This window comes from Zalophus californianus, chromosome 4, assembly GCF_009762305.2.
Source record: "Zalophus californianus isolate mZalCal1 chromosome 4, mZalCal1.pri.v2, whole genome shotgun sequence".
Lineage (NCBI taxonomy): Eukaryota > Metazoa > Chordata > Mammalia > Carnivora > Otariidae > Zalophus > Zalophus californianus.
Window position 1 is genome coordinate 64,833,107 of NC_045598.1, and position 22,518 is coordinate 64,855,624.

The 22,518-nt window shown below is 35.4% G+C and overlaps 1 protein-coding gene across 9 annotated transcripts in view; it reads right to left on the reverse strand.

Annotated features, from left to right (window-relative positions):
* Positions 1-22,518, reverse strand: part of FUBP1 (far upstream element binding protein 1) — a 33,687-nt gene that overhangs the window by 5,649 nt on the left and 5,520 nt on the right. For 4 of the 9 annotated variants that reach the window (XR_003520920.2, XR_003520921.2, XM_027599675.2 and 1 more), the window contains exons 3-21: positions 21,688-21,750; positions 20,830-20,868; positions 20,129-20,168; positions 19,581-19,633; positions 19,417-19,488; positions 19,236-19,293; positions 16,879-17,041; positions 16,689-16,787; positions 16,462-16,563; positions 16,125-16,227; positions 15,926-16,026; positions 15,398-15,539; positions 14,624-14,784; positions 11,826-11,977; positions 11,657-11,736; positions 8,008-8,145; positions 6,262-6,336; positions 479-538; positions 253-398 (exon numbers count right to left, since the gene is read on the reverse strand). Coding sequence is in view for 7 of the 9 variants with exons in the window: in XM_027599675.2 (XP_027455476.1) it covers positions 253-398; positions 479-538; positions 6,262-6,336; positions 8,008-8,145; positions 11,657-11,736; positions 11,826-11,977; positions 14,624-14,784; positions 15,398-15,539; positions 15,926-16,026; positions 16,125-16,227; positions 16,462-16,563; positions 16,689-16,787; positions 16,879-17,041; positions 19,236-19,293; positions 19,417-19,488; positions 19,581-19,633; positions 20,129-20,168; positions 20,830-20,868; positions 21,688-21,750 (1,847 nt within the window). In the remaining 2 variants the exon portion in view is untranslated. The remainder of the gene's footprint in view (positions 1-252; positions 399-478; positions 539-6,261; positions 6,337-8,007; positions 8,146-11,656; positions 11,737-11,825; positions 11,978-14,623; positions 14,785-15,397; positions 15,540-15,925; positions 16,027-16,124; positions 16,228-16,461; positions 16,564-16,688; positions 16,788-16,878; positions 17,042-19,235; positions 19,294-19,416; positions 19,489-19,580; positions 19,634-20,128; positions 20,169-20,829; positions 20,869-21,687; positions 21,751-22,518) is intronic. The other 5 variants (XM_035727038.1, XM_027599717.1, XM_027599705.2 and 2 more) reach the window with 4 other exon arrangements.

Here is a 22,518-nt window from a genome sequence, read left to right on the forward strand (position 1 = left end):
ATTTGCAAATCCCTGGGGGAAAAAAATTTATTTTTAAAATCAAAGGCATTGTAGAAATATTCAGCACTCAGATGCCAGAAAGCATTTATAAAAAAAACAAACAAAAAAACCCAAACAATACACCACGGTACTTCATTTAGTTATGCTATGCCAGATAAAAATTAAAAAGGCAAACATAATCCCAGACAAAACAGTAAACATGCAGAAAACATGATTGGAATAGAAATCAACACTTTAGCAAGTTTAGTATACCTGAGGTGCTGGAGGATGCTGTGGCATTCCCTGGGGACTTGTCTGGGCATAGTACGCTGCTTGTTGTCTATAGTACTCAGCCCAGGCTGCACTATAATCTGGCTGACCACCTGGTGGAGCACCAGTAGGAGCAGGAACTGCTTGACCTTTGAGAAAACAGAACAACTTTGTTGCTGTAACCACAATTAAAAGCCCAAAAGAATCTCATTTCTAATAAAAACAATACCTTGCTTCTTGTAATATTCCTCCCAAGCTTTTGAATAATCTTGTGTCTGCCCTTGTTGACCTAAAAAAAACCCCCTAAATTTTAATACAAAATTATATCCACTGTAAGTACAGGTTATAAAGACAAGCACAGAGGGTCAGAATTGCTCCTGTTTTATTTTATATATTCATTAGTGTCCTATTTTAGATATTCATTAGAAAACTACTCTTGTAATTAAAAAAAATCAGAATGCTGTTTCTTTTTGCCTTATTAATATTAATAACTTTTAGTTCTAGAGTATCACTATTAAGAAAAAGCAAAATCGAAACCGTGACATAGTTTTAACTAGGAAAGGAGAAGATTTAGATATCTTGATTCAATACAAAATTTATAAGTATGTTCTAAAATGAGTTTGGAAAGTACTTCAAGTAAGCAATCTATGGTACCCTGGTACTGATGTTGGGCACAGGGATGGGGGAGACCATGATTTTTTGTCTTATTCATTTGGATGTTACACTACAGATTTTAAATAAAATGAAAAATCCTTGATGGAGAAAAAGAACATTTTTGACAAACAAAAAACACCTGAAAGCTTTTAAAGGCTTTATTAAGATCTGGTCAAGATTTTTGTTTCCTTATTATAACCTATAAATTGTGTGTACAAAGACTAATCTTCAAGATACTCTTTAATAAGATGTTAAAAGTTTCAATACAATGTATTCAAATCACCAACAAAATTACATTAAAAGTAACCTGAACAAAGGACATAAAGAACAATTACTGGAGAGGTTCAAAGCGACAAGATCAATGAAACACAAAACTCAACAGCTTTCATGAGCAGCTATTTTTCTAGGCAGTGTTAACTCCTGAATGACTAAAGAGACCTAACAACCTAAATACGATGCACAAAACTGGCTCTGGATTAAAATCATCTTAACAAAACTCACACACACAGCTACAAAAACACTTTTCTGACAACCAAGGAAATTTAAATATGGTCTGTATGTTGATAATATTACTGAAATAATTTAAAAGTATGCAACTTACTCTGTAAAGGTTCAAGGCACAATACGTACACATGCACAGACACAAAGTACATATGGTAAGCTTTTAAAAAGTGTTGAATTTGAGTAGAAAATATAAATATGGGTGCCTGCTGTACTATTTTCCAATTTACTGAAGGTATGTAATTTTTGGAGAAAAAAGTGTTTTTCGTATTTTCTTATTTAGCTCCTTTGAGAATTTTATTTAGCTTATAATTACTTGACCTGATGGAAGTATGGCTAGACAAAAAATACTGAAGCATAGACACAGAAAAAGCTGTTTTTATGTTTACTGGATGTTGTCAACAAGGTAACTTTATGTAGTTGCAGAAATTAGTGTCTATCAGTATCACAAAACTGGCTGAAGAACAGAAGCAATTCAGTGAATAAAATTTTTAACATTTATGAGTAACTTTAAAAATCCAGGAAAACCTCCCCTTCTATAAAATATAGGCAACAGCAGAGAAATTCCATGTAATATAAACAAAATTCTCTTATTTTTGCGTTCCCTAATCATCTTCAAAGAGTAAGTGAGTTTAAACATTTTGATCCTATGAGACACAATTAAAGCCAATCTGAAACAGGTTTCAATATTTAAGACAATTGCCAAATACCCCAGGGTATCAACAGTAATAAAACTACACAATGTGTCTTACAAACTGTACACTTGAAAACCTGCTGACTTAAGGCCAAACTTGGGTTAAGACAGCAGCAATTTCTACTTTGGGTTTATAAAAAGGAACTGATCATTGTTAGATGCTCATTTTAGAGGCAAAATAACTAAGATGGTAGAAACAGGGAGACACATTAAGAAAACTCATCAAACTCAAATGTTCCCTACCCTCCCCCCAACTCAAATATTTCTGTGGGAAGTGAAAGGTAAACATACTAGACTCTAAGAAAAACAAACACTTGGTAAGTCGTAAACACCTCACACTCCTTTCTTGAAAGTGTCCAAGGAAAAACTTAACTCATTCCCCCAATCTGGTGGACAAATGTGATTCATTTTGCCCTGCTGAAAGTAAAGAAAGAACTCTTCCTATCTACTTGGGACTTGGCTATCCCCTAGCCTCTTGTGCCCCTCTGCCCCTTTTAGGAATGTCCTTAGCTGGCTCCCTTTATCCTTAGTTCAAAAACTGTTGAAGGCCAGATAGCTTAGTTTATACTTTAAAACATTACTTAATATTTACATATAGGATTACAATATATAAGGTTTTACTTTCATTTCATTGAAGAGATGAGACTTGTCCAAGTTCACATGTAACATTCCTGAGCCAAACCTGATTGAATAGATTTCACTCTAAATTCTCTCTCTAAACACCTGCATCTTTCCCACAACCACGTTCCCCACCACACGACCTCCACCACCCATCCCCTGGCCTTTACACCAAAGGTGCAGTGTCCACCGTATCAGTGCTTAACATTATATAAGGGCCTTCCTCAACTCCCAACTTTTCCAAAAATGCCTTCACTAGCCCTCTTCCAAAGGGCAACTGTCAGTCTCTACTTTGAAATTCTGCTTCATCTCTCTTTAGGGTGTTTACTTATTACAAAAGTTCCCTTCATTCTAGCTTCAAAAATACCTACTCTTCCATGTTGGCTGCCATTCCTTATTAAGACTTAAAATTTCCTTCATTAACCCTCTAATAAATTCATCTTTATGAATTTCTTTCCTAAATTCTGTTGTTGTTAATCCTAGGAAATTTAGAATTGTTTCAGAAAACGAAACAAATTTAAAAACTTCTGTTTTAAGAGATTTATTTACTTATAAGTGAACAATGACAAATTTATAGTGTTAGTGGGTATTTTCTTTTAACAGAAAAAGCTGAAATTTGCCTTCAAAAGCTAGGACAGCCTGCCTAGTTTGGTAAAGAGGGCACTGGATTGGGAATTAAAATGTCCAGAGTCCTAGAAAATCACAGCTCTGCCACTGGACTTGGCCTCTCCCAATAGGGGACTTAGATTTGGAGATAAAAGATTTTTATCTCCCTAATATTTTATTACTTTCTTCCCTTTCATTTAAAAATCTTGAGGGCATCTGGATGGCTCAGTCGGTTAAGCATCCGACTCTTGATTTCGGCTCAGGTCATCTCAGGGTTGTGGGATCAAGCCCCACATCTGGCTCCACGCTCAGCACAGAGTCTGCTTCTTTCCCTCTGCCCTTCCCCCTGCTCAAGCACCTCTAAAATAAATAATCTTAAAAAAATAAAAAAATTTTGAAAACTGTCTCAGTAAAGCATGTGACTTGATCTCGGGTTGTGAGTTCAAGCTCCACGTTGGTATACGGACTACTTTAAATACATACGCATGTACATACATACATAAAAATCTTGAAAACTGAACTATATTAGTTTTATGCTTTAAGGTCGCTTATGCGCAGTTGTCATAAAAGGATCTTAAGGACCAGTAATGCACCTAAGAGAAATTAAGGTAGTTAAGCAACCAATCATTTAACAAAAGAACTTTTAAAGGAAAAAATAAATTGACTTTGTAGCTAACATTAAAGACCTGGCAACTTAACATTATTTCCTTTAAGATTTACATGTGAGAGAATCATTAAACTAATCCTTTGCTCAATAAATTAACAGCTGATCAATGTCATGCTATAGAAAAACACATAACTGGAAAAAAAAAAAAAGGTGGGGGTTAAGGAGGCTCTTAGGCCAAACATAGTGTTATTTAACTATTTCTGTAACATTTTTCTCCACAAAGGAGTCAACAGAGTCCAGCGTAGTATCTATAAAATTAAAATTTTACAGTCAGCAGAGTAAAGGTAGAAAATGAAAAATTAAAAGAATGGCAAGGTGAAAAGTCTATCCTTAAAAATCTGAATGGTAATAAGACCTCAAAGATTACATTCAACATGCATCCCTCACTTTGGGCAAGTAAAATATTAAGAATGCTAAACAGTAATTAATGGCCATGCTGCAAATGAATGATAAAATATACTAAAATACAAGTTGCACTAATTCCCCAATAATTTTCTAGGTCCACAAACAGGCCTATTTTTACTTATTTTAATATTAACGTAGGGAACATCTCTGGTTTATTAACCACTGTGAAAATGTAAGTTGGACCCAATGATATTTAACTGCAACAATTTAATTGCAAATGCTCAAATCTTTAAAATGGTGACACTATTTCATACAAGTTATTAGAGTGACCATAAGTCCTGACAGAATACCATCCTCAGTTATTCTCAAAACTATCCAACTCTGGACAATAAATTACGTGATCACCCTAAATAGAATATACTGTTTTGAGGAAAAACAATTTTTCTTTAAACAGAAATCACGCTGTGTAAAACATCCTTATCACCAGGCAAATGTATCCCACACAAAAAAGATTAATATAACTACCCTTCTGGAAATTTTTCTTTCTGTGTAAGATGACAAAACATCCATGGGCAGACACTGAAATTTAGGTTGAGAATCTCAAACAGACTGTATCTTATGAGAAAAATTCTACCATCTATACCATCTATAGATTCGTTCTATTCCAGTGAAGGGTGGATAAGTTTATCTGTTTAGCTTTCATTTGTGGTAAGTGGCTGTGGTATACATGTGTTAATTTTAAATGACTAACACCACAAGCTTCTAAAAGCAAAAACTATCTGTTCAGAAATACAGTTGACCCTTGAACAACTCGGGGTTATAGGCACTGACCCCTGTACAGTTGAAAACCCACATGTAACTTTGACTTCCCAAAAACTACTAATAGCCTTCTGCTGAGCAGAGGTCTTACAGATAACATAAACAGTTGATTAGCACCTATTTTGTATGTTTACATATTATATACTGTATCCTACAATAAAGTAAGCTAGAAAAAAAATACTAAGAAAACTATAAAGAAAATTCATTTACAGTACTGTAAAAAAAAAATCTACTTCTAAGTAGTCCCGCTAAGTTCAAACTTATGTTGTTATTCAGGGGTTAAGAGTATAATATCAAGTTCCAAGTGGTCCCAGGAAAAGGCCAATTTGGGAGATAGACTTGGGATTTATGCCCTCTAAGGAGTTCAAATTCTGCTACCACTTAGTAGCTGTACATGTGACGTGTTAGTGGAAATACAGTTCTTTTCATTAGTAACAGTTTGTAGTAATATACCTGGCAAAGTACTTGATTAACAATTGTATCCTCCATGAGAATAAAACCAGAAGGGCAGGGGCTCCTGCTATTATGCCCATAATCACATTCTCAGCTCTTCCACTATGTTTGGCATGTGGTATGTGCTCTACAGTTACTGAATGGAAATGGCCTTTCTAGGTGACTTTTTCTTTTTCATATACACAAATGTTATTTAAGTAATTAATGTACTATGTCACTGTCAGTTTTATTTTGCAGCAGAAAATAGCACACACAACAAATTTTTGCTTGGCACTCTATAATTTAACCGACGCCAGTTAGGCTACTATTATATGTAACTATCTTTGACAAAAGTGCAAGTAATACCCAATGTTATATGTGCCAATGGGGCAATTTTTAGTTTCAATTATTAAGTGGTTGACACATACATTTAGAAATAAAATTTCCTTGTTATGTGACACAAATTAAGAATTAACTGTAACCCTGATACACCCAAAAGTTCAGTGATTTTAGAATGCGTTCAATTATTCTCCAAAATTTAAAAGTTAAAAAGTCCCAGTAACAAAAACATGATACAAACATGGTTTTCTCGGTCTTCATCCTTTCTAATGTGATATTTACTAAATGCTTCAATTGCAGTTTAATTAAATGTATAAAAAAGAAATGTAGAACATACCCATTTTCTTGTAATACTCTTCCCAAGCCTTGGTATAATCAACCTGTCCAGCTGGAGCTGGATTCTGCTGATCTCCTTAAGAAAAACAAAAAACAACAAATAGTAAGATTAAGGGTTTCAGAAGACATTCTTGGCTCTTTCCTTCTGTTCCTTGAGTGGAGAAACTGGGAGCGGCCTGTCATAGTGAGTGAGGGTGCTGTGTGGTAGTGGGATTCCTGCTCGTGCCAAAGACATAGGAAGCAGGGGGTATAGAGGCAGTCAAGAGAAAATTTGTCTATACACAATGGAAGGAAGAGTAGTCACATTGAGCATTTAAGTAAATTCACTGGTTAAATAAGGAAACACACTGAAGATAGGTCTTTCACCATTTATATGTAAGCATGGAAAGGGAAAAAGCTAGAAAGAATCCTGAAGTATTATAATGGAATTGCAGGAGATACAATAGCCTTATATACATATATAGATTATTTATGTTGTTTCATATATGTGTATGTAGATATACATACAGGTAAATTTCTTAGCTCTGTATGCTGAAAGGATTTAGAAGCAATGATAGCTTAGTAGCAATGAACACACTGAGTTTGGTTTCTTAGATGATGGTATTTACTAAAAGGAATCAGGGCTCCTTGGAAAAATGGCTGATTCTAGAGCCCAGAAAGCACAAAATAAGCATCTTATTGTGCAAGAAAGTAAGGATGTGCTTAAAGAATAACAGACATGTCAAAAGGATACAGGAGCCATCTTGAAGGTACTCCTGATTAGCCAAAGCTAGGGCAATCTGATAATCATATAGTAAAGATAGTTTAAAACCACAGCATGTTGAGTAAAACAGGAGTCCATACTGATAGAAATAGGAAAAAAACTTCTTCCTTATAGTACAATACCACCTAATAACATATAAAATGATGTAAATAAAAATTATCATCATAGCTGTAGCTGAATCAGGAATGTGTTATCAGAGAAGTTGATATGAGGAAAAAAGATTATCTCAGTATAATTCTCCAAAAATATTTATTAATTTCAAAGAGAAAAATGCTATTTTATAGTCTAGAAACCTGGCAAGACACCAACATGACCGATGGACTATGGTTACCATCTCCAGGGATGAAGCAGGTCAACATTATATGACCCCACGATATAATGCACCAAGAGCACAGCATTATTTAGGAGGTACTGCCAACTAACAAGTAGGACCTCATGATCATGACCTCATCTTTGTGAGAAAAAGTTGAAGGAACCTATGTTGATCATCATCTCGCAAAACAAAAGGTCTATACTTTTTTGCCAGATGGGACCCTGGATCAGAATAGAGAAACTGATGGGACAACTGGTGAAATCTGAGTAAGGGTTTTACATTGGGACAGTAATGATGTATCAAGGTTAACTGTTTTAGCAGGCTGTATGATGGTAATGTATTTTTGGAGTAATACAGAAAGAGTACTTAAGGTTACTGGGACTTCCTGTGTACGGCCTGGTCTTACATGGTTCTCAAAAACTACTGGTAATGGATATGGGCATGTATGACAGGGTAATGGGACAAATCAGAGGTGAGAGGTAAAATATTAACAGCTAGGTTACCTGGGTGTTCTGTAAATCTATCTTACAACTAAAACTTTTATGAAAGTTTGCAATTATTTCAAACTTATTTTTAAAAAGGAAAGTCTGCTCACTGAAGCTATAATTAAATATTGGAAATTTCCAAACACAAGTTTCTACTTCTACATACAAAATAAATTCTTTAATTACCATAGTTACCTTGTCCATTGGTTTGGGTTGTAGTTGGTGCACCAGCAGGAGCTGCAGGTGGTGGCTGTGCTTGCTGTTGATAATAGTGAGCATAATAGGCAGCCCAAGCTGCTGAATTTGGATCCGTTCCTGCCTTAGCTAGAATAAACACAAGTTCAAGGTTTGCATCTGAAGTCCGTAATCTCTCTCTCTCACCCACACACTCTAGTAAATAAACAGACCCCCAAATTAACTGGTATCAAAAATAAATAGTAAATGGGACGTTTTCAATTCTATTACTTTAACTGTCATCATTAGCATTAATCACAGAAAAGTGAGGTACACAGATTAAGTGACGTTCTTAGAGAACTAGTTGAGTGGCAGAATTAGGATAGGAATAAAGATCTTTTGTCTCCAAATCCAATGCTTTGCTTCAAACCATCCCATGGCCTTGGTTTCTTCCTAAACTGGTTTTGCCTCAAGCACAGCTGTTCTACATGACAGATGACTACAGGAAAAGGATTTCTAGGAACTAACCTGTACAAGAAACAATTATTTTAGAACTATGAATTCTGTCCTGTCTTGCTTTCAATGTAGAGACAACATAATCTTGAAAAATAAACAAGATTTAGCCATATTTCATCTCCTCATATTTCACAGTAATTATCCTAAAACATACACTTGATGTTACTGCCCTACTTGAAATTCTTCATTTATTCCATAGAGTCTTCAGGGCTGTTGAAGCTTTTTTTAAGTGCAACATTATCACTCAACATCTTTAATGATCTGACCCCCTGGCTTATCCTTTCCATTCTAGCCATATCTTCCCCCATTTGTCAATATTTTTCCAACACTCAAGTTCTGGTCACAGTAAACTGCTTGTACTTTTCAGAAGTTGCCACGTTCATTATCTGGCCTTAGACCATGTTATGCTTTCTCTGCACTTGCACCCTCATTTCATCCTTCATAAAAAACTCATGCAGTAACAGTTTGAGATCTCTCAGTCAGAAACAGAAATCCTCTTCTTGATTCTGTCCTTTATATCAAGAATATCATTTGACACTATAGATAATGTCTTTTTAAGTTTATATTATCAAGAAAAATGTAATTTCCTTTGCCAGAGTCTGTATCTATGTGAAATCTGTTTAGCCTTTATCCCAAATGGGCAGCAAGTCTCAGGTGTTTAGTAAGTTTGAGAGAAAAGGAGCAAGGATTTCTAGAATGATACAATGTCTAAGGTAATACAATTTTAAGGCATGATCCATCCTCCACAACATCCTCAAGTAATAAATGTAGTGCTTTTCTAAGTTGAATGTTTGTCTTAATTGTGTCATTACCTGTATATTAATACAAATATTTCACTTGACACCATCTCTGTCTAGAGAAACTGAGATAAAACAGACTTTAGGGGCGCCTGGGTGGCTTAGTTGGTTAAGCGACTGCCTTCAGCTCAGGTCATGATCCTGGAGTCCCGGGATTGAGTCCCACATCGGGCTCCCTGCTCAGCAGGGAGTCTGCTTCTCCCTCTGACCCTCTTCCCTCTCGTGCTCTCTATCTCTCATTCTCTCTCTCTCAAATAAATAAAATCTTTAAAAAAAAAAAAACAGACTTTAGAAAATGATACTTGTACTCCTGAATGTGTAGAGGGTATAAGAGAACCAGTCTCACAGTTCCATATAATACAAAGAATTTAATAATTATTCAACATGATTATCTTTCACTTATCATACTATAGGTAAGAAAAAAGATACAGAGGGATTAAAAAACTTGTTTACTATCCCAATTACTAAAGTTGTAGCACTAGGGTTTATCTAGGTCTCTTTCAGTCTGAATCTAATTTCTTGACTACTACATAAATCCTCAACAGCCCATTTATTTTTCAAAGAAAAATATTTTAATTCAGAGAATATGGACTTTGTCATTATGGGGCCACATTTAAACACCAGAATGTTAATCAAATTCACTAAAACAGTTTCATCTAAAAAAGTAATTTTGGGGGGGGGGCGCCTGGGTGGTTCAGTTGTTAAGCATCTGCCTTCGGCTCAGGTCATGGTCCCAGGGTCCTGGGATCGAGTCCTACATCGGGCTTCCTGCTCGGCGGGAAGCCTGCTTCTCCCTCTCTCACTCTCCCTGCTTGTGTTCCTGCTCTATTTCTGTCAAATAAATGAATAAAATCTTATAAATAAATTAATAATAATTTTGGTTTTTACATATTGCTAAGTCTAATATAAGCAATATCTAACCCCAGCTGCTATCTTTTAGCTAAATGGGTTACTTCTTTTTCCAAAGGCAATGCTGCAAGCCATATTCATCAACCAATTCTTACAGTGGTGACTTCACTACTCCCACTGGGAAAACTTGACTGTGATAGAGACTACTTCTGATTCCCAACATTTTTCTCAATCATGTTACTGACCCAAACAGTGCTCATAAGGTGCAATCCTGCAGATCCAAGTTTCCCAATATAAATTCACCCCTTAACTTGCTCAAACTCTTGAATCTCTTAAATTATGTGATTTTTTCTGCCTAATCACACCATCCCAGTTAGTTTACAAGAGGGAAGGAAAAGTCTTTTCATTCTTAAGAGATGTTTAAACTATTATACATTAAATTATATTTGACTCTCAGTCATCACAGCACTGCTAACACTTAGAGTGCACTTTTCTGCTATACAATGTAAACTAATCTTTGCATACCCACATCCCTGCACACTCAAGTTGTTTCTTGAGTGAGTATAAGTTGTGGTTATTTGCTTACTGTCATGCTGTGCCATCATATTCCAAAGAGCACACATCCTATGAAATTAAAATATGTTACAATATAGGGCCACATTTAAATAACAGAATGTTTAATTAAATTCACTAAAACAATTTCATTTAAATTAATTATTTAGGTTCTTTTAAGAAATAAATACACTAGTGTGGAAAGGAATCCATAATTCAGTACCTTCCTTGAAACTACTCCAGTGAAAGAGGCCTAAAAGATAGGTAGTAGATGAGAAAGAAGGATCATAAATAAATGTTAATTGGTTTCGATGAACGCTCCTTTGACCATCATGGAAAGAAAACTAGAGGATGGCAGATGCAGTAACAGAATAGAATGTACATATAAAATCCAGTTCTGAACAGAGAATACATTTAACTAAATGTATTTTTTGAGTTCTAACATGCAGACATTAAACACAGCCCTGATTTTTACGAATATGTGAAATTACCATATCAGGAATATGAAAACATCTTATATATCTTATTTGAGAACTTCAAAGTTTAACACTCAAGTATTAAATGCTCCATTAAACACTCACATAGTTCTATAAATAAACATACACTACTCTTTCATGGATAACGTCACAATTGACACATTATACATTTGATGGCACTGGTGTTTAAAACTAAGACGTTGTACTTCTTCCTGTAGTTTTGGCCTTTAGCACTCTGCCCTTACACTTTTAAAGGACAGAAAGCCAAATGCAAGTAAAAAAAGTTCATTGAAAACAGACCATATTCACACCAATCTTATATAACGTGGTAAAACCAGAAACTAAGACTCCTGCTGAAGAGTGTTAAGTGCAGAAATACGCACACAATGTAGAGTTGACACTAGAAAATTTAAGAAGATAACAAGAATGACAAACAATACAGATTACACATGAATGATAAATATCTTTTACCTGGATCAGGAGGGGCCTGTTGCTGCCAGTGTGGATATGCATTTCCCCACCCCTGGGGAGCATAAGGAGCTGGAGGACCACTGAAAAGATAGAAATCAATATAAAAATACAATTTACCAAAAGCTAGAATCTTTGGGGGGAAAACCCCAGAACCAAACTCAACACTTACTGAGGAGCAGGGCCGGGTGGTCCTGGATTATAAGGTGCAGGGTTGTATGGTCCCATTGGAGTTCCAGGCCCTGGAGGCCCAGGAGGCCCATGGGGACCTGGGACACCATGGGGCCCATGGGGTACAGGCGGCCCTAAAGGATTTACTGGGCCCTATAAAAAAGCAGAAAGATGCAGAAAATCAGAAAAATGGTAATGGCTGAACAATTCAAAGGCCAAATTAACCTTCCATTCCTACCCTTTCATATAGCCACAAGCAACATATTTTAGATTTTCCTTCATTTTCTCATTCATGTTGCTTAAACTCTTTACCATACTGAGACATGTAAATTCATTAAAATCAACAGCATCAGCAAAGAATTGAAACATCTCCTTTACCTTCCATTCTATTCCTTTGACTATTCCCTTTTCTGTTATTTCCCTTTCCTTTTTTAATTCTTTTATTACTCCTTTATCATTTTAATCATGGATGCCTATCAAATATGTTGTCTCTAGCTTTTCTTTTTCTGCATCCATTCTACATTTATTTTCCTAACAATCAGACAACCACCTTGACGATATATTCCCCAAATTGCTTAGGGCTTATATTGTGAATTGTCTACTGGGTACTTTACTAATAAAGTAACAATTCTCACTCAAAAAACTATCCTCTTCACAACCTTTGTGTCACTGAACTCCATTTACGTGAACAATTTAAATTCATTTCCTCTTGCTCTTTATCATTTTCCAAATACCGTATCTTCATATTCATATCACACCACATAATTAATAAAGCTCAGTTGATTTTCCTCTTCATAATCCAACTTGTAAAGACCACTAGACTAGATTTAACCGTCCTAAACACAGCTTTCATGCAGTTAATACAGTTCATGATGTTTTGGAGCAAACTGCTTAAACCACATTTGGTTGTCTATTTTCGCACTACAAAATAATGAAGCTAAACTTCAGGACTTTTAAAATCCTTTTTATTACTTTATCCCTTTAAATCTCTAACTTGTCATTATCACTCACTTCTACTATCCAAAAACCATCCTTTCTAAAAAGTAAAAAAGGATTATTGAAAAAGTATTAATATTTTTATAGGGCTATGTGCCACTCTTTTAAGTGACACACACTTTATTTAATCCCTACAACCCCATAAAGGAGCTACTGTTATCCTCATTTACAGAAGAAACGAGAGGCAAACGAGTATAAATAGCTTACTCCAAGGTCACAAAGTCAGTAAATGACTCAGAGTATTCTGAACCCTAACATGGGACTCCAAGAGTCCATGCTCATAACCGCCATACTAAACTGCTTCTCTATAACCTATCTTTTTGCCCATCAATCCAGAAGAAACCTTGATCCATGCAATACTAAGCACTGTAAAACCCAAAACCAAGATGTGTTCATTTTTCTAGGATCAATCTCTGCCACTACCATGTCCAAAATTATTTTTGTTTTTGAACACTTATTGTCCATCCCATAGAACTTACAATGTTTTTATGTATTTTTATAATACATTCTTTTTGTTTTTAAGTAATCTCTACACCCAATGTAGGGCTTGAACTTACAACCCGAGATCAACAGTTGCATGCTCTACTAACTGAATCAGCCAGGAACCCCTATGAGACATTCTTTAAGCATCTTTTGTACATCTATATTTGTCTTTCTCTGAAACATACAGTGTCAAACTTCTTTTCTATCCCATCCACAGCATGGCAAACACCACGGAGAATTTTCCTAAGAAATTCTAATTGTTATTAGTAACTTACGATGCTCCCCTACGCCCTATAGTAAAAGAATGCAGTAAAACACTAGTAGTTCCTCATTTATAAGAAAGCACAATCAAGACTCTCTATACATTTTTTTGTACTACCACCAGGAAACTCTTCTAAAGGAAAAATTTCCAAATTTGGCCATGTATCAGAATCACCTGGAACATCCTTCTAAAATTAGATGCTGGGCCCTGTTCCAGACATTCTGAATCAGAGCTGTGTGGTATGTGTAGAGGTGGAAAGCATTCAAGTAGTACACATCTAAAACTCCTTAAGCGATTGTCAGTCTAAGAGTTGGATTTGTAAATTTCTACTCTAAAGTGGGGGATGCATATAACTCATATTTACCTCAGCAGGGTTGAGTAAAGTAAGCCCCTTATTAAATACTGAATTCTCATTAACTATGTCCTTCAAGTACACTCTATAACCCTCCAACCCTAACATCGTATCTGCAAGTAACGCTACCCATTTCTTATTTATCCACACCCAAATATGAGGTTCTGAATACTTATAAATGTGTATTTAATTAGGTTATTTTTCACTGCTGGAGAATCTTTTCTATGTTATATGTAACCATTATATGATGAAACCTATAATCTTAGACTAGAAATTGGCATTTTTCTGTATAGCCATTACAGGAACATGTGAATTAATGTCTTATTTAACTAAGAGGGCCTTTGTATAAATTGAGGTTGGTTATCTATTTATGTATTTGGTTTTTTTAAACTGTTGTGTGTGTGTTTTAAAGATTTTATTTATTCATTTGAGAGAGAGCACAAGTGGGGTCAGGGATAGGGAGAAGCAGGCTCCCTGCTGAGCAGGAAGCCCCACATGGGGTTCAATCCCAGGACCCCAGGAACACAACCTGAGCCAAAGGCAGATGCCCAACCGACTGAACCACCCAGGCGCCCCTATCTATTTTTTAACTAAGCTCTATGCCCAATGTGGGGCTTGAACTCACTGCCTGGAGATCAAGATTCACATGCTCTACTGACTGAGCCAGCCACGCACCCCTAGAAATTGAGGTTTAAAGCATACTCACACCAATCTTTTCTTCTATAAGTTGCCGCGCATAGTCTATTTGCTGTGGAGTGCCACGAATTGTAAATAATTTCATATTAGGATCTGCATTAGGTGGAGGATTTCTCTGAAGTTCTATTCTTGCACCAGACTGCTGGCTTATGCTTTTTATGGTTTCACCTCCTAAAATCAAAACACATTAATTTCTCTAAAGATTCAAAGGATACAAAAGGAACTATCCAAAAGAAAATGGTCACAAAAGGGCCATTAAAAAAAAAAAGTTTTGAGCAGTATCCCATCTGGCCATATTTTTGGGGGATTTCCCATTTATTTTACACTTTAAATCAAGTTATATAAAGCATTCATACTTCTCCTAAAACACATTTAAGTTTTAAGACATAAATCAGTATACCTACACCCAACCTTAAAATGAATTGTAACAAAAAAAACTATAACTTAAAATATCTGGCTCAAATAAATTGCTTTTACAAGTAACATAAACTAACACACTTACAAAAAATTCTAAATTTTAATAAGATATGAATCAGGAAAAATTTCTTACACTAATAATTAAAACTGTTGGTCCCCTCTCTAGAAGCCAATGTGATTCAAATCCCACTTTTATTTTATATATAAGGCCCTTCATTTATGTTTTTGTTAGAAATCAACATAAGATACAGCAAAGGAAAAATCACTGCTACTGGTTTACAACAGAAAAAGCATATAGAAAAATCCGGCCATGTGTTAAATTTTTACCCACACATCAAAACATTAATAAGAGTTTAAAATACATTGCCTTTTCCTATTATTAATCCAGTTTTCCCAGTTGGTACAATGAAATTAAATTCCTGTAGTCCACCAGGTGGTCCCATGTTCCAGTTGCCTTGACCTCTACCTCTTCCTCGACCACCAGGTCCAGGTCCACCAGGATTACCAGCCTAAAAAAGAGGAAGAAGGAAAGTCAGCATAGAATCATACTCTTCTTTCCATGATAAAGTCATCACATGTCTATCTTCCTCAACCTTCATTTTCCTATACCAGAAATTCAAGAGGCTGGGAGATGACGTGGCCCAAATAGTCAACAATACCCACCATTTATTCTTTTTATACTGGGATGAATAAGACAATTCACGTAGCTACCTTCCCTACCTTCCCACTCCAAGATGTCTACCTCAAAGCAACTTAAACTTTCCAGTTATTAACAAAGTATCATGACAGATTCTGATATAAATAAAACTAAAGGGGAGGGGGGACCCTTTCAGACTTGAAGGAAAACATTTTTTAAATAAAAATGAAACAATGAAAATATTAACATCTGTCAAACCTGAACACTTCGAAGAAGGTCTGTAATAATTTCTGCAGCATGTTGACATCGGTCTGGAGGTCCCGTTATTTGCGCTATTCTATCAGGTGTTGTTCCATCATCTTCAAAACCAAGAAACAAATTGGACTGAGTTAGCAACAAATGTGTGTTAAAAAGTTAATTGCTACTAATACATAGATAATGAAATATATGTACTCACCTGGCTTAAACTGAATTCGAACACCAGCATCATTTTGTATTTTTTTTATCATCTCTCCATTTCTTCCTATTACAATGCCAACAGCAAATCTTGGAATGGGGACCTTATACAAAGATGACTAGGTATTAAGGAAAGTAATTTCCTGAAAATTAATCCACCTCAAATCATAAAAGTATATACAGTATTATGATTGCATCAAATACGGTAACAAGATATACATTCTGCACTCTAAGGCATAAATTATGGGGGGGAGAGGGGACGGTTGGCAGGGGGGAGGGAATCCACATATATTTATCAGTTAGTATACAACCATTTCTGCATGGGTATTTTTACTTACGTCTATCCCTTCATTTCCTCCTATTCTTGACCCATACTCATTTCGAACTTCTCTGAAACCACCTTGATCACGAATTAACTCTAACACCATTTCCTTGGCTTGCTGAAGTACAAAAACACAAAACAACACCCAACTTACAAAGCATGTCTCAAAACACTAATTATTCATATGTGTTTTGCCCATTCTGCCCCCAAATCCTTCTATGTAAGATATAAACTTAAGTTTACCTGAACTTTGTATGGGTCTCCTGTAATCCTAAGAGGTTTGTCAGCACCAGTGTTCTGAGGTCCATCTTGAATCATAACCATTTTAACTCCAGCCCGCTCCTATTAATCAAAGAAATTGTATGTTTAACGAAAGGGGAGTGGAAGGAAATTGGCTTCAAAACAGATGAAAAGTAATTTTACAAAGTAATACCTGAAGTTGTTTAATAGTTTCTCCCCCCTTTCCAATAACTAATCCTGCTTTGCTAGCTGGAATCATGATTTCTTGAACTGCATTTCCTGGTCCATCACCATGGTGGAAGCCAGGGGCTGGTCTTCCTTTTTCAACAATCTGGTCCAATAACCGTTTTGCTGATCTGTTAACAAATTAGGAGTCAAACAATAAGTTATAGCATACTCAAAAGGTTATTCAAATAGAGAAATAAAAAATAACTTAAGCAGGTACTTCTCCCATCCCAATTCAGGTTTAGGTGGCTTAAAGCTAATTTAACAATTTTAATTAAGAGAAAATGCCATCAAGAACAAAGAATGAAACTATACAATAAATTTTCTAGGTATGTAATTTGCAGTATTTTTGAGGATAGTCCTAAATTTCCAAGAAGTAGCACTCTACTTTTTTTCCCCACTCTACTTCTAAAGTTATCTCAGAATTAAACTATTTTGCCAATTAACTAAATGATGTATTTCCAATTTTAAGACATCACTTTGGTCACTCACACATTAAAATTTATTTATCCATTCAAAAATACTTAAGAAATGTTAAGTACATACCAGGTACTATTCTAAGTAATAGAGTTACAACACTGAATGAAACATACAGGGTTCCTGCTGGTTTAGCTCACCTTAAGTAACTAAAAACAACGTTTGGTTACGTGCTATAAACAAAATCAAAACATGGTAAGAGGGACAGAATGTGTGTGCATAAAGGTATGCTATTTTATGCAAAGCAGACATAAAAGACTTTACTGATAAGGAGACATTCTGACAAAAATGTAAAGGAAGAGGGAAAGTAACTATGAAAATATCAGAGGGAAAATGTTCCAGAGAGAATTAAGAGAAATTGCAAAGGACTCAGATGAGAAGCATACTTGGTGTGCTGAAAGAATAGAAGTTAAATGGGGTTTGAACAGAGTTGGAAGAAGAATGGTAAAAAACGAAGTGAGAAAGGTGGCAGATAAATCAGGCCATGATAAAGATGCTGACTTTTACTCGAAGTGGTGAAGCATTAGAGGATTTGAGCAAAGTAATGATATGAACTGATTCACATTTTAAAAAGATCGTATGTCTATACTACTAAGAATAGACTATTGCTGAACAAGGCTAAAAAGAATGGAAACATGTTGAAATATAAAAAATGGTCATAGACAAGGTGATAGTATAGAGGGTGGCAAGAAGAGACTGGATTCCAAATAAATTATGAAAAAAAAAAAGACCAAAGAGTTGCTTATGGATAAATGAAGGACAAGAAAAAGATAAATGTAGTTTTAAAAAGATTTATTTTAGAGTGAGTGCCCATGTGCAGGGATGGGGGTGGGGAAGTGGCAGAGGAAGAGGAAGAGTCTCAAGCAGACTATGTGCTGAGTGCGGAGCCCGACCTCACGACCCTGAGATCAAGACCTGAGCTGAAACCAAGAGTCGGGCGCTTAACTGACTGTGCAACCAGGTGAGGTGCCCCCTCAAAAAGATACTAAGTCAGCAGGTTGACAGGAATCTAGAATTTAGAAAAAGAGAGCAAGGCTGAAAATAAAAATTTAGGAGTACATAAAATTTATAATATGTAAAGCGATATATTAAAGTTTATAGGGGCGCCTGGGTGGCTCAGTCGTTAAGCATCTGCCTTTGGCTCAGGTCATGATCCCAGGGTCTGGGGATCGAGGCCACATCCAGCTCCCTGCTCAACAGGAAGCCTGCTTCTCCCTCTCCCATTCCCCCTGCCTGTGTGTTCCCTCTCTTGCTGTCGCTCTGTCAAATATATAAAATCTAAAAAAAAAAAAAAAAGTTTATAAAAGAGTAAATAAAGTCATCTAAAGATTACATGTAGACAGACAATAGGAGGACTGAATTTTGTGGCACTTTCATACTGAAAGGCCAGGAAGATAAAGTTGGACAACCAAGAATGCCTGAGAAAGAGGAGCAAGGGAGGGGATATCTCTAGGAAAGTAGTTCACTGTGTCAAACAATGTTGATAGGTGGAATGATGCAGAGGCCATTTGTGATCTTGAAAAGAACAATTTTAATGGAACCACGGGAATTAAAGTCTGATTCATACAAGTTCAAGACAAAATGAAAATAGATGCAAATGATATGGCAAAGAGAACTACCCCTTTTAAGGAGTTTTATTGTGTAAGTAGGCAGAGAAATAAAAATGTGAGGTTCAAGAACAGGTTTTGTTTTGATGGGAGGGATTTTCAATCATCTTTATACCTTGTTAGAAATTACCTAGAAAATGGGAAAACTAATAGTGCAGGAGAGTATCAGTTCTATTTAGGGGCAATGTCCTTCTTCAGCAGGAAAGAGGGGCTGGCCTCAGGCATATGATTTCATACTTACTGGACAGATTCAGGTGTTCCAGTTAGCATACAAGATCTTTCTGGAAGGCCACCACTGTCTACAATTAAAAAACACCAAAAATATTTTAGGCCAAGAAAAGATTACAACATCATTTTTAGTATTTACTTAAAAAAAATATCCTAGTTTTCCAGTCACTCTGAAAATAGCAAGAGAACGTTACCAGGAGCTATCTGTATTTTGCATCCAGATTCTTGTTGTATGCGTGAGATCTGTTCACCACCTCTGCCAATTACTAGGTAAAGAAAAAAGAAAAAAAATTATTTGCTAAAAGACTGTAAAGTATGTTTTGATTGTTTTCAAAGCTTTAAAAATTAGGCTACTTACTAAATCCAACCATTCCATCTGGAACTTTGTATTCTTCTGTCATTACAGACCTGCTAACAAAAGACAAAAACTAACGTTTTCCTTCAAAGAAAGAGAATTTGTTTACATATAAAAGGTAATCTAATAAAAATGGACATCTAATGGCTTAAACTAGGTTTTCAGGCACATATTCATAGTCAAAATACAGCTTGAGTAGTTCAAGTCAGAATCTTAAGGTGAGACATCAAGTGACGAGGGTATGGTAGATGAACAGTCTGAAGGCATGAACTGCAAAGGAGTTGGGGTGGAGTTCAGGGAATGTTTTTTTAACAATTATTTTCATTCACTTTAGTTCTTCTAATATGTGGCTAATTCTTCCCATCCTTCCAAATTACAAATGCATCTCACTCAAAAGGAAAAATGATCATTCTGTATCAACTTAAGTGGAGAGAAATGAATATACAAAAAAAAATACAGACACATATTCACTATACGCTAACTTCGTTGTGTTTTTACAGACCGTTGAACTAAATCTTGCAAAGTACTCTTTGAAAAGCATTTCACTATACCTTTGCTGCTGATGCATCGGTGGTAACTGTGTTCCAAAAGCTACCAAAAAATCAAATAAAATGAAAACTTTTAAGTTCACACATATTTAATAATACAATCCTATCAAGCAATACTTTTTCCCATACACATAGAGAACACCACCTTTGAGAGTAAAATTGTATGCAAAATACTTAAATAAACATTGACAATGGGTAAGAAAGTCGGTGAAATAGCAGGTATTTTTAGCAATGACACAGAAACTGTTCTTTCTCAAGGGGCACAAGCTTAGGTTAAAAAATGGAGTTATAAAATAAATTGAATATGAAAATAATTTAGCAATCAAATCTTATTACTATATACCTGGCCATAATTGAAGTGGGAGATTATGAAGACAGGAAGTAATATTTACAAAGACATTCATTCTAAAATATTCATGGCCATCAACTAACTCCAAAGACACCCAACAAAATCCAGGCAGAAAACCCTGATATTAAAATCCAGTTACTGGGCGCCTGGGTGGCTCGGTTAAGCAACTGCCTTCGGCTCAGGTCATGATCCTGGAGTCCCGGGATCGAGTCCCACATCGGGCTCCCTGCTCAGCGGGGAGTCTGCTTCTCCCTCTGACCCTCTTCCCTCTCGTGCTCTCTCTCAAATAAATAAATAAAATCTTTTAAAATAAAATCCAGTTACTTTAGCTTTTAACCCAATTTAAAATACTTACAGTCATTTTGAGGAGCAACTTTCTTAGCATCTGGTTGATCTGCAAAATTAAGAGCCTTTTAACTTTTTGCCAATAAATACAAATATAAGACTTAGCTAACCAGTGCCCAAGCAAGAATAAATATCAATGTAAACACTTATTGAAATAGCTGAGGATAATTGTTGATCATTTGAACCAAAAGTGCCAAAACTTATCCCAAACTCTTAGTAATCAAAAGAAACATTACATTTCTTTCATTCTTTTCATGTTTAAAAGATGCACAGACATTTAAAAAAAATTCTTTTTGATTGTATCAAATCACTGACCTTAATGTATGTTAAGCACTTTAGAATGATACAAGACAAAGTATTTAGGTCCATTACTAGCAAAATATCACATGCTAAAGGCTAATGATGCTTCCCACTGTAGGAACTGAAGACTGGAAGAAAAACAGAACCTATCAAAATGTGAAAATTTGACATATCAAAGTTGAGTGTATCTGACAGTGACCACAAGGCTATGCAAAATAAATAAATAAAAAAATCACATTACAAGGCAATCTCAATCTAAACTATTCTATTGTTCCTAACCAAACATTTCACGGCATACGCTTCAGCAGAAAAACTCAAAGCAACTACATGACTACCTTCATCTACATCCTTTACACAGATGAATACAATGCATACCTTAGAATAGACAACCTACATCTGAAAAGTACTACATTTTCCTCCCCCCTTCAAACTTAAATGATTAAACATCAGAATGTTGTGCAGCAAAAATTCAGACACATAATCCAAGAATTATTTGTGTCCATTTAAGAATCCACTGGTTTATTTCACGTTTACATACTAAACACAGGTAATAAATAAAAATTCCTGCCTTTAAAAGGAGAGGGCATTCCCTCCCAGTGTGTTGTACTGCTCGGACTTGTCCAAGAGCCATCTACACATAAAATAAAAAGAATACATTACATACAACATCTGAAGCATCATTAGCTCATTTTTTTGTATATTAAAACCTCACTATAAATGTGAAAGACACTTAAATAAAAGGAAACCAAGTACACCTGGTCAAAAGCTACAAATACATTCTATAGGCTCATTCAGAATCCTCCTTAAAAAAAAAAATTAAGTAAATAAAAGGGCAAAAAGAAAATGTATCAAAGTTCATACATCTAAAACAAAAAAAAACTTGCAGACTTCTAAGTTCAGAAGCTTCAACAATTACGTTTTTTTAAAAAATACAAAGCACTGTAAATCTGTTTTAAGCCACATTTTGAGTTAAACCTGAAACACAAAACAAGGTACTAAAACAAAAAAAGTAACATAAAAAAAGGTATAACCTGCAACACACTACAGTAGCAAGCTATAGCAACATCAACCTTTAAAGTCAAATCTGAAATAGCAAAACAATGAAAACATAGCATATAAAGATTAATTCACGTATGATGAGAAAAACCAGTGAAATGTCTTCTAAACATTTTATATTTTTGTTCTTTTCAGTATATTAACAAGATGTCTGTGCAAACTGTCAATCTGGCACAATCCCCAAAGAGAGAAAATGTTGTTTTCTACTAAGACAAAACTGGCTGATTGACTCAAAATTTTACCTACCTTGTCTAAGGTCTCCCCCCCCCCTTTCCTCCTGAGGCCAATATAAACCTTACAATTTTAAGAACCTTATTATAAAAGTAATGTTTTAATAAAAGAA